This window comes from Stomoxys calcitrans, chromosome 3, assembly GCF_963082655.1.
Source record: "Stomoxys calcitrans chromosome 3, idStoCalc2.1, whole genome shotgun sequence".
In the NCBI taxonomy this organism is placed as follows: Eukaryota; Metazoa; Arthropoda; class Insecta; order Diptera; family Muscidae; genus Stomoxys; species Stomoxys calcitrans.
In genome coordinates this window covers 14,469,196-14,482,389 of record NC_081554.1, presented here as the reverse complement: position 1 = coordinate 14,482,389, position 13,194 = coordinate 14,469,196, and the positions used below count along the sequence as shown (strand labels likewise).

Below are 13,194 nucleotides of genomic sequence, written 5' to 3'. Positions count from 1 at the left end.
ATCAAGAATATAAATATAAAAATATTTAGAGGTGCTACAAACGGATTGTCTATCATTATTAGTTTTCGCCCATCCTATGGTAGTGTGTATAATTAATTTCGCTTGCATTCCACATTTATTTTGATTTGCAGCCGCTTTTGCTTTGTTATATTTCTCATCAGCTGTTCCCCACACAATTTGAACATACCCCACAATGCAACAGCAAAATAAACCGGTAAGCAATACACCACTGTTATGAACATTGTTTACATCTGTTAAAGATGAATGATTAACAGCGTTATAAAAAAGAGAGCATATCATTTTGAATCTTGGAGAGTGGGCTTCCGTTTCAAGATAACAGTGCGTCATACTCTCAGCTTTGTCAGATGGGGAAATGGGATGGGAAAATGCAGTAATTAAAAAAATTATATAAATCGGAGTTTAATAATAATTATGGTTAAGTCCCTTAAGAACAGCTTGTATATGAATGACCTGCTCATCCCAGTTGAAGAAAATTCCAGATTGCTATGGATATTCGGAGGCCTAGGCTTGTCAGGTTCTCAAAGCAAAAAGTCGGGGAACCCAATATTATAAATCACGATCAGTCGGGAATCTCAAAAAAAAAAAAAAAAAAAACATAACTAAAGTCAAAATATTTTTATTAACAAACGCGCGTTAAGTTTTAATTCAGCCTGGTCGAATTTTTACTTATATGTGATTTTTTTTCTACTCATTAGTATTTTTGTATATGGCGGCGTTGGTCGACATTCGTCACCTCGACTATCCAACAATTTTACGAACTACTCCCACCTTCATCCCATTAGCCCATGAACAAAGCAAGAAACCATACCGGTTACCATCGTATCAGAAAAGATATACAAAAGACAACCTTGCAATATAGGTCACATCGGAAAAAAACCAACCTCCTTAAGATGGAAAACTTCTCATTAAAAAGCTAATTTTCGACCTCATCTTTTTCATCATATTTTTTGCAGTAATCATTGTGCGGGATTTCCGTAATAGTGTTCAGTGACTCCCACCTCACCATAGACTCCGCAAAGACTATCCCTTTACTATGTTGCGTAGTTCGACAAATAACATATACAAGATGGGCGACCGATTCGTTCGATGTGGTGGAGCGTTTTATGGCATTGAGTCCACCAGAATACCATATTAGTCAGTCCCAGAATACCATCGTGTTCGGTAATCCATGTTAGCGCTAGGTATTATGCCCGAAGTTTATTTAGGGATTCCGAACACTACGCCACGGTCTTCGAACCAGATGTCCTTGGGTCCATGGCCTTGACCGTCGCCATACTGTCCACATAAATCCTGACCTCTGGCACACACCTCTGCCTGAAAGACCGTACATTGGTCCGACAGTCTTCTTGACAAACCGATGTCGAGTATCTCGGAGTAGTCCCGCCAAACCCATTATTGATTCTATTTTGGAATACCCAGGTCTCATCCTGTTCAAACACAGTACTCCACAGGTCTTCGCCCTTTTGCTCCAGGAAAGCGCATACTAAAGATCCTATTCTAAATCGGTCGCGATGCCACATAATCTGAGACATTCACACTTCCACATCTACTCAAACTCAGCATCCTTCTCCCAATCATTTCTACCAGGAAAGCGAATCCTGAAGATCATATGTGGAGTTAGCGAACCTTGGCAAGTATGCATTGGGAAGCAAGGTCATTCCGGTACATAGACCCAATAGCTGGGGCAACGTCGAATATAGACCACAATATTTTGCAATATCAACATCGTCTCCAACCTTGCCTGCAGTGTCGACCATATCGGCTCCGTGTTTCCAAAGCGGGCCTTCCTTTGTAACTTCTGGCACGAATCCTCCCATCCTCTGCTTTCCACCATACCAGTGCTCTAAACGGCAGCACTGCTGCCACAATGGTCGTGTACATCCAATAAATCATCTACGGGAGACCAAGATATTTTGCCTCCTTCGTCAACTTCAGAGAGATCCCTCCAAAGACGTGAGTCTAAAATCCGGTGTCATATCTCCGATTGAAGAGCACAAATTCTGTTTTTATTGGGTTAATCGCCAAGCCATTCTTCGTGGCCCACCTCGATTGTCTCCCTTGTCACCTCGTCAGCATATGCCATTATGCGACAAGATCCCTGCTTGGGGCGTTCTCTTCTCACCTGCCCAGATAATTTTCCAAATCTGCGCTGAAAATTGCCGCGTTGCGTATTTTTCCTCCACCGGCATATATTCGGATGGAGGCCATTGTAGCGCAGTGGTTAACATGTCCGCCTATGACGCTGAACGCCTAGATTCAAGGTATGAGTTTTCTGTCCCCATTGAAGTTCACCTTCAGATCTATCAGTGGTTGCAGTAATTTGGGTGAAAACGATTAGTCTCGACATGCGCTACTTTACAACTATATGTGACAGTAATAACAAGGAATCATTAGCAGTGAACTCGAGCAGTCATGTTTTTAACAATAATTTTTTCATGATTTTACCTTGCTGAGAAATGTCAACTCTATTAGTTGTACCGTCACTGTTAGCGTTACTGATGCCGCAGCTGCTGCTCTGCTCGGTGATGTATTGTGTTGGTGAGCATACAACGGCAGAGAGTTAAATGTGTCCAACAACAGAGAGTCCACTGTTATCGTTCCTCGTACTTCTGCTACAGCTGTTTGCAGTGTACACCAAACAGAGAAAACTACAGAGGTCTCTCATTCGTTTCTTTTAGCATTACAGTATTCAGATTGCCGTATTTTACATTTCACAAGGCATCAATTCAGTTTGAGTTTGATTTTCGTGACAATAAAATGTTAGAACGGAAACGCCAGGAAACAGTTCGGTACAGGTATTCGGTACTCGGTTATTCGGTGCGATTCGATTTATGATTTGTTGTAAGTTAGTTAATAAATATATAAAAACAGTTAATAAATTAGAAAAAACTAATAAAAAAAATGTTACATATGTAACTGTCTACACAACAACATTGGAAAGTGTAACTAATTCATTAATACATATACACCGCTTATTTTTTTTTTGTTTTTTTTTATTCACCGCTCAAAAATATTGGTCCATTCTTTAATAGAACAACAAAAACAAGAATGAAAAAATACTGTTTTCACGCTACTGTGGAATTAATTAACAAGAGAAAAAAAGTATTTTAATAATAAAGCAAAATGAGTGGGGCATGGTATGAAGAAAATTCTAATTAGAAATATGTAGAAAAAAGTGCGATGTGTAAATGCTGCAAGTGTGTGGTGCAATAAGATAACTTCTTAACGTGTATTAAATAATAAGACGTTAAAAGCTAGCTATAGTAATGATTTTTATGTTTTAAGCTATTATAAAGATATTTTGTCCGATCGATAGTAGAAGGGGAAGTACGAATATAGACAAGGAAAATTTTTGTAAAAATATGGAAAGTATAAAAATTCTAAAAAACAGAAGGAAATATATTTTGTAGTTTGTGTTTTAAAAGAATTTAAAAATAATCCCTAAAAAAACGTTTAAGTGAAGAAAAAGGTTTTCTTTGGTGAGCTCAATTCTCAAATCGGGAATCAGTTTGTATGGGAGCAATATCTTGTTATATAGACTGATTCCGAAAATGCTTACCAAGGATGTTGGATGTCGCATCGAAATACATTGTACCAAATTTCAGCCCGATCAGACAAAAATTTTGAGTGCTAAGGCTCAATAAGTGAAATCGAACGACAATTTAATATGGGAGCTTCATCTAAACCGGAACCAATGTGGCCCATTTGTAATCAACAACCATTCTATATGAATACGAAATATCTGTGCAAACTTACAAGCGGATATCTTTACTCGATCGACCGTTACAATGATTTCCACATGCGGACATGGCTATGTTGACTTAGAATGTTAATACCATCAAGAATATATAATAATATTTCGAGATGTTAAAAACGGAATGACTAGATGCTACAAACGGAATGACTAGAATTAAATACGATTGCATTCCTCATTTTATTATATATGTAGTCACTGTGCTTTATATGCGTATTCCTATTCCTATGCAACAGTCAAAAAAACCGGTAAGCAATACACCACTGTTGTGGACATTGTTTACATCTGTTAAACATGAATCATTAACACAGTTATGAGAGAGGAAGAGAGAGAGAGAGCTTATAACATTGAAAATTCGTGTGTGGATTTCCGTTTTATGATAACAGTGCGTACTCTCAGCTCTGTCGGGGATGGGAAAATACAGTAATTAAAAAATTATACAAATGGGTTCAATTAACATTTGGATGATCTGCTTATCCCAGTTGAAGGAGATTCCAGATTGGAAAATCGGAGGAAGTGAGTCAAGGGAATTGTGTGCGAATATAGTGAACGTGTTGGTGTCGCAAAACCGTGGTAATGTTGCTGATGCGGCGAGTAACAGAAACATAGTGCTCGACCGTAGAACTGTGCACGTTTTTTTAATTTTGCGAATATTTTTCAATTGATACCTTTATTGCCTATGTTAACAAGATGCAAAATTCTCAAGACCGCGTAGATTCTTTCCTTTTCCAATTTTTAGGCATGTTGTAGCAAATTCGTAATCTACTTCGTGAATTTCACTCAAATTCAGTGGATTTCACTTGATACCCATATTGCCTTGGTTGGTCCACTCCCCCCTTCCTCAGGGGCGTTTTTTGGTCACTTAGGGACCAAAGGCCTTTGCCCCAAAACGGAGCGAAATTTCCTATATCCGCGCTGCAAATATTACGAGGTTACGCATTTTTTCTACACCGGCAGATATTCGGGTGGAGGTCACCTTATCGCAGAGGTTAGAATGACCGCCTATGACGCTGAACGCCTGAGTTTGGATCCAAATTTAAAGCGGTGGTTATCGCCTCCTAAAGTTGGTGGCATTTTTAAAAACATCCCCCCAAATAGGTGTCTCACTGCGACACACCGTTCGGATTCAGCTATAAAAAGAGGAAGTTCCTCGATGAGCTTAAATCGGACAGCACTAACTGATATGTGAGAAATTTGCCCCTGTGCCTTTATGGAATGGTAATGGGCAAATTTGCATTTGCAGATATTTGGGTGGACCCCCGAGTGGTCAATGCTGCGACTAACAACGCTATCTCCACATTGTTAAATGCGCTCTCAAAATCCATGAACTCCACCATAGCAAACTCCTTGAAATGGGAAGATGTCTCGATCTTTCGTACCACTTCTTCGTGGGCCATTCCCACCTACCAACACTTGAGATATGCATGTTGTGCCCACATTGAAGTTCTCCGGTGTCAGTCTCTCCCTCAATTTCAGATCTATCAGTCTTTGTAGGGTTTTGGGGGAAAACGATTACAGACTGATGAGTCTACAATCCTTAGTCGCAACCTGCGCCTACGTTACGTCTATATGTGACAGAAATAACAAATAATCATTAGAAGAGGATTCGATCAGTTTTGGTCCGTGCTGCCACTCAATAAAATTATTTCCTACCAAAATTTAAGAAAAATCCTACCAAATCCGATCAAAACCTACCAAATGTTCCACAAGCCAAAAATGGGGTATATGTTTTTATACCCACCACCGATGAATTGGCGATTTTGTTATTTCATTTGCAACACATCAAAAAATTTTCAGTTTCAATCCTACAAAGCATACATACTACATAGTCGTTATATTCATAGATGATGTCCGACCGCCTTTTTGGTTGAAATCACTCTACAGCCTCAAGTTTATAGATGACCTATATCTTGAAATAGAGCTCTTTGCACCGATCTCTCGATAAGAAACTTGAAGCTCATAAAAGTTGTAAATTTGTCCTGATTTCAATGGGCTTGGATAAAGAGATCTCTCTATTTAAGGGTTTGATCCCAGAAACGCGCTTTTATTAGTCATTTTCGTTTGCAATGAGTTGCATGATCTCAACATCTGAATATGGACCAGGTCTGACCATATTTCTATGCAGCTGCCATATAGCCCTGTTTTAACATTGAAGACGTACCAGTTAAATCTATATCCGAACTAACTTTTATTCCTGAAATTTACAGTAGTTTGCCCCCCGACATGTTTTTATTCCGAACTTTAAACGAATACACAGAAACGACAATAAACGAAATAATTTTGGGTAATCCACGGTGATTTTTCCATAATTAACTTAATATTGGTATATTGAAAAAACCTACCAAAAACTGAGGTCAGCCTACCAAGTGAATAAAATCCTACCAATTTTGGTAGGATTCTACTAAAAAAGGCAACCCTGGTTTTGAGTTTTAAAAATTTTTTCACGATTTTACCTTGTCATAGGTTATTTTGCCTTTTAATTGCAAATGCTGAAAAATGTCCACTCTATTAGTTGTGCCATCACTGTTAGCGTTGCTGTAGCCGCAGCAGCTGCTCTGCTCGGTGATGTATTGCGTTGGGTAGCATACAACAGCAGAGAGTTTAATGTATCTAACAACAGCGAGTCCACCGTTATCGTTCTTCGTACTTCTGTTCCAGCTGTTTGAAGCATGCATTAAACAGAGAGAACAACAGAGGTCTTGCAATCTCTCATTCGTTTCTCTTAGCATTACAGTATTCACATTGCCGCATTACATTTCACAATTCAGTTTGAGTTTGAATTTCGTGACATTAAAATGTTAGAGCGGAAATGCCGGGAAAGTTATTGTTATGTTATTCGTTATTCGGTTATTCGATGCGATTCGATTTGTGATTTGTTGTAAGTTAGTTAATACATATATAAAAACAAAAATGTGATAAAAGTAAAAAAAATAATTAATAAAATGTGTTTAAATATAAAACAATAACTACACAACAACATTTCATTAATACATACAAACCGCTTATTGTTGTTGGTTTTTTTTTCATTCGACACTAATGTGAGCTAAAAGAATATTTGTCCATTCATTAATGTAACAACTAAAACAAGAACGATAAAATGCTTTTTTTCGTGTTACGCTACGGTGGAGTTAATTAACAAAATAAAAGAAAAAAATAATTTTAAAATAAAGCAAAATGAGTGGGGCATGGCATGAAGAAAATTCTAATTAGAAATGTATAGAAAAAAGTGCAATGTGTAAATGCTGCAAGTAACTATGTGGTGAAATAACAGAATTTCTTAACGGGGATTAAATAATAAAATGTGAAAAGCCTGAACATAGTTATTAAGAAACGAAAATTTAAAAACCAACCAAAAGAAAAGCCACCAAAAATTGATTTTTAGCCAAGAGTAGCTAGAAAAAAAAAAAGGTCAAAAATGCCAAGTGGCCGGCGGGCCTCCATAACAAAGTGTAAAAGTGTACTCGTGTGAGTCAGTGTGCGGAAACAACCCCATAACAAACTTCCCTTTTTTATTTTTTAAGGTTGTTCTTTTTATGACTAACTTGACTAACATCCTCGTAGCAAAAGCAAATTTAAAAGGATTCACCGCAAATAAAATTCCCATCAATTACTTCTTTAAAAACTAAAAAAATTAAAAAAAAAGAATTTACGAGTGTAGCAAAAGTGTAGATAGCAACCAACAGCAACTACCTGTTATCCATTTCTGGTTAATGGTGTGCCAAAACGGGTTCTAAGCTCAAAGTACCTATGCGCCACATTCATTGCAACTTGCAATTGGGAACCAGTTTCATTTTTCTTCTTCTTCGTTTGTTTTTTTTTTTCGGATTACACAGCTAAAGAGAAGATACTTACCACCTGTGTCTGTTAGTTCGTCTGTTGTGTGTTTATGCGTTTTTAGGGGGAGCGTTCGTTCGTTCAAATGTGCGTAGGATTATTGAACGGTGCACACACCACTGTGCTGCACCTAATAATTATTATTATTTTTGTATCTGACGTTGATTGCTTTTTATGGGTTTTAAATAGTCTCGCCGTTTTTTTTTGTTTGTTTGTTGTTTTTGGTTTATTTTCGTCGTTCTTTTTTGGTTGCCATGGGCCGTGTTGGCTTAGTTTTATACACGTTTTGTGTTTATGTTTCTCGGTGTGGCGCCTCGGACATGCATTTCACACACTCACTCACACACACTCGTCTACTTGCTCATTGCGAATTATGGTTTGGTATAGTTTTGTAGACACGTGAGAAGAGATTTACCGTTATCATAATAAAACAAGTGTCATCGTAGAATAACAGAGTTGCCATAGATTATGTTGGGATGGGTTAGTAAGATGTAGTAATATATGAGATTTTTGGTTAAAACGATTAAAGTATGATTTGCATACCACGAAGGCACACAAAAAGTGGGTTTTAAAGGGAAACCAAAGCTTTTAAAAATTTTTATGTAAATTAATGTAAAAGAATAGGGTAATATGATTTTTAAGTACAAAAATTTTTGGAAATTTTTATAGTTGCAGTGTTTTGTGCACCAATATCAAGAAATTAAAGTAATCTAAAGTAAAAGATTTGAAAAAATAGAATGCCGGAATTATGATAACTATAATCAAATTTTGTACTAAACTGTTTTGAGTCACTAAATCCATAAATAACCTTCCGGTTGATTAAAGTTAAAAGGCATTAAAAAAAAGTTTTGTAGGAATATGACCCCTAAAGCCAAATTCCCTAAAAGTCTTAACAAAAATTCCCTTATTTTAGGAAATATTTTGTAAAAATGGATTATTTAGAATAGAATGATGAACCTTGCATTAGCCAATGGCGGACATGAACATTCCATACGGGACACACTTTTTAAATATCACTGAGTGCTGTTCGATTCGAGTTTAAGAGTATAAGGGCCCTCCTTTGAATAGCGACTCCATTTTGGGGAGAAATTTTTACGAGTTTGCTATGTCATAGAACCTCACAAATGCCTCCAGAATATCAGAACATAGATGATCATCGCCGAACATCTTTTTGATGATTTCGCCAGGATTCGAACCCATAGTTCTGCATCAAAGGTGGAATAAAGAAAAAATTTGACAAAATTTTTGATAGAAAAAAATGTTAAATAACCAAAATTTAATGCAGAAACTATCATACCTCCCGGCACGCTTCGCTACACCATTGATTGGTTTACGAGATGACATTAAAGTGGAAAGCAAATTGTAAAAATCTACGAATTTCATAAGCCAGCTATTTTAAACGAATTTCAAAAAAATTAAAAATTCTAGTCGCTCAATAAATACTGCCAAGGTGTAGGTAAGGTCAGGCTAGATTTAAGGTTTGATGTTTTCGCCAGGATTCGAACCCATAGTTCAGCATCAAAGGTAGAATAAAGACAAAATTTGACAAAATTTTCTATAGAAATAAAATGTAAAATAACCAAAATTTAATGCAGAAACTATCATACCTCCCGGCACGCTTCGCTTCTCCATTGATTGGTTTATGAGATGACATTAAAGTGGAAAGCAAATTGTAAAAATCTAAAAATTTCAAAAGCCAGCTATTTTAAGCGAATTTCAAAAAAATAAAAAATTCTAGTCGCCCAATAAATACTCCCAAGGTGTAGGTTAGGTTTAAGTGGCAGTCTGCCATAAGACTCACTTAGACGTTTTCGTCCATTGTGATACCACAGGTACCGAAGAAGGAAGATGCCTTCTAGTTCCTGCCGTTGAACCATCCAAATCGCTTTAAAAAACCCAATAAATTGCGAACTTGCATTCACATCCGCTTAATTAAACAGGTTCTTAAAGAAATGAGAACTTAAAGTGGAACTCCTTCTAACTCCTAGTGCAGGACACACACACACAGAAAGTGTTCTATAGTCTCTTCTTCTTCCATGTCCTCACAGCTTCTGCAAAAGTCGTAGCTGGCAACCTTCAGTCTGTTAGCATGTTTTCCGATTAGACAGTGACCTGTCATGACGGACACAATGACTGAGACGTCTGTTCTTGCCAATGACAGCAAAGCAGTAGACCTCTTCAAGTCTAGATTAGGCCACATAGTTTGGAATGCTCACAGCCACCTCTTTGTGACCATCTATCATTCGTTGTCCTTAGGGCCTGGTCATGAAAACTTAGCTTACATGTCGCTGGAGGCAAACCCACAGATTCCAGTATCCCTGGAATGTGTAAGAATTCCCTGCGTCTGCTTAAGAATTCCCTGGGATATCTCTGTGGCCCGGCACCCAGAACAGGTGAATTTTGAACTGTTCAGCCATCTCGTTGAGAGATCTGCGACAGTCGAGCGCGGTTTTTGTGTTCAGAAATACATTCTTTAATGGCTGCCTGGCTGTCTGAAAAGATATTTATGCCAATCGTCGTAATGACATTATATCTCAGCCATTCCACCACTTCCTTAATTGCAAGGATCTCTGCTTGATACACACTGCAGTGGTCGGGTAACTTTTTCTTTTCGATATAGCCAGTTCTAGATCTTTAAAGTACACCCCAAAGCCCACCAGTTCGTTTAGTTTGGAACCATCCGTATGGGGGTCTATGTAACTTCTATTGCCAAGGGATATCGTAGTTCCAACCGGTTCTGTCAGGAATAGTGGTACAGTATTTTTTATCAAAAAGGTGTAACCGAATCGCAATTTTGAGATTTTTAAGTCAATCTCGAAATAAAGTATAAATCAATGAATCACACATCGCGAATACCAAAACCAAAAGCCATTAATTATGGTGGCATTATCTTCTCTCTGCTTGCAATTATTCAAAATTATTGTAAGTGCAATTTCTGGGAGTTCCAACAACATCCCTTAGGCCCGAAAACCAAAAACGACATTTTATTCAAGCCACCTGCATGCTTTTTCGCGATATTTCCTCTACAAACTTTATATTGCTTACCTTGATAATCGTGTCCTTTTAAGCACTTTGAATAATGCTTTGGCAACCCTTTTAATCTCACCTCACACAAATCAAACTAACAGTCATGCTGATGACAGTTTCTCTCCATAGCTCTGTGCTCAATTATTTCAAAGTTTATTCCCAAACGAAGAACGAAGTGCGTGTTATTTTTTTCTATATTAAGAACACCAAGAAACAAAATAAAAAAGTGCAAAAATTAATTTATTGTAACACTCAACCATTGCCAATCATTGTCGTTACCTACTTATTGTGATTCCTTTTGTGGTTCACTCTCTATCTTTTTCAGATTAATGTCAAACCAATTAAGTGAATCGGAAAAATTCCAGTGTTGATAACAAAAACAACAACAACAAGAAACAATTACAACAAATATAAATCAAATCATCTGTGTTACGTTGTCCGTACGTGTGTTTTATGTTTGTGGCGCGTTTTTATGTCTCTATGTTCCGTTTGTTTTTTGACATCAACTAAAAAAAAAATAAAAAAAAAATCTGACCCCCCAACAAGCCGGAACGCAAATACCCTAAAAATAACAACAACAACAATCTAGTGTCACTGTAGTGAGAACCAGTGTTTTTTCGCAAACAGTTTTAATTGAGATAAACAAACAAACAACAACAAAAGAAAACTAGGTATTAAAATTTTGTTTCAATGCTTTGTGGTGTTGACCTTTCGACCACCACAAGAGTGAATAAAAAGAAGAAAATCCATTTTAAATGGAGGAGCCCCACTACTGTCATTGTCTTGTAACTGAATGTTGAGTGTGAAAAAAAAGAAGTGCAAAACGTCCATAGTTCATTGTTTGTGTTACTTAGAATCTTAACTTAATTACCACCAGACGACAGACATTTAGCACCAAAATGACCACAGAAATCCAAGAAAATTTTGGCGATCCCATCAAGCCGCAGCAACAAAGCAACATAAGTCAGAATGGCAAAGATCAAACCGTAGATGAAGGTGGAGGAGGCGAATTAGAAGCTGGCAAATATCCTCCTTCCACTTTCGTCACTCCCGAGCAGAATCAGCAAATGCTTAACACCACTACAAATGACGCAGGCGCTCATGAATGCTCAAGCAGCAACAACAACAACAATAATAATGACTCTAAAATAATGAATTGCTCCTCCAACAGCAGCAGCAGCAACAATCTAGCAGCCAAAGTTATCTATGGCAGCCGCAGCAATGGCAACATTAAATGCCCAAAATTATTGCAAACTTCAGATGGTGAAGAGGGTTTCCTTTCCACCTCCCCGGATAGCGCCAACGAAGAGCTGTTGCTTTCCAAAAGTGGTGGTGAACTTGAGCCAAATGAAATCACCACCAACAGCAACACCAAAAATCAGCTGGGCATCTGCTCTGTTTCTACACTTCCCCTACCCCCGCCCTCTATATACAATTGCAGCAATCCCAAGGACTGTGTCAATGTCAAGAATATTTTGGAATCTTTTAAGGCTCCCCTCTCCGAGGAGCAGGCCTGGGCTTTGCTATATCAGTTTATATCGCTGTATAGGCGGGTGGCGGCCAGCGTCAAACGTTATGTTTTCAATGAATTGGAAATACCCGAATGCATGGACAATATGAGTTTGCATCGTGATGGCAGTGTACATTGCAGCTGGAGTGAGTTGGAGCGCAACAAACGTCAGCAGGCAATACAGCAGCGTGAACAGGCCCAAGAGGCAGATCAAAGTGGTAAGTGAAGATTTGTTTGATTTTTGTTTAACAAAAAAAATGAAGAACTAGGAAGATATATAGAGGAAGAAAATATAAATGGCAGTTTTGAAAATGTCTCGAATATGAGCTGACCAAGGGTCTTCAGAGTTTTGAACGCTGTAGGCGAATTAATAAAACTTGAGCAAATTAAAAGTGGTTATGTATGTAAAGATGTCAACTTTATAGGGTTGCCAAATAACAAAGAAAAAATGCATCACAAAAATTTTGATGAAAATTTTATTTTTGTGAAATATTGATAAAATATTACTAAAAAGTTTATTAAAACTTGATATTGATAAAACATTGCTGCAATTCATTGAAAAAGTTTATCAAACATTTACAAAAAGCATCAAATATTTTTATTAAATAGGTACCGACTATCAATATTTTTTTTTTTATCAAAAATTGATAAACATTTGATTGAATGTTTGAAAAGTTTTATCAAATGGCGACATATATTTTTCTGTACATTGTATGGTGCACGTATATGGTTTACAAGTGGGGCTACGACCTTGAAGACCCCACAAAACTTCGAATGGCTCTACCAGAGGAAATGGAGCAAAAAAGACGGTTGGGATAACTTTTAAGAAATGAGGAACAGTTATAAAGGACAAAATAACAGTCAATCCCATGTCAGCCGGTTGTGCGTACCGGATTGACCCGTGGAGTTCTTCATCTACAACAACAACAAAATAACGGTTATCGAATAAATATGTCATGAAATTAATAGGTTAGCCAAAACAAAATTCAATGTGTCAATAGGGAAAAAATGCTTTAATTGAGCGCATAAAAGTTAAGTAGCCAGGGGA

General features: G+C 37.4%; 1 protein-coding gene across 5 annotated transcripts in view; it reads left to right on the top strand.

Moving 5' to 3' along the window:
* Positions 1–2,774: 2,774 nt before the first annotated feature.
* LOC106081112 (protein spire) overlaps positions 2,775–13,194 on the top strand; it is a 222,303-nt gene continuing 211,883 nt past the window's right edge. For 3 of the 5 annotated variants that reach the window (XM_059366142.1, XM_059366143.1, XM_059366138.1), the window contains exons 1-2: positions 6,549–6,653; positions 10,962–12,364. In XM_059366142.1, coding sequence (XP_059222125.1) covers positions 11,536–12,364 — 829 coding nt within the window. In that variant the 5' untranslated portion in view covers positions 6,549–6,653; positions 10,962–11,535. Of the gene's footprint in view, positions 2,863–6,548; positions 6,654–10,765; positions 10,812–10,961; positions 12,365–13,194 lie in introns of those variants that run through there. The other 2 variants (XM_059366140.1, XM_059366141.1) reach the window with 2 other exon arrangements.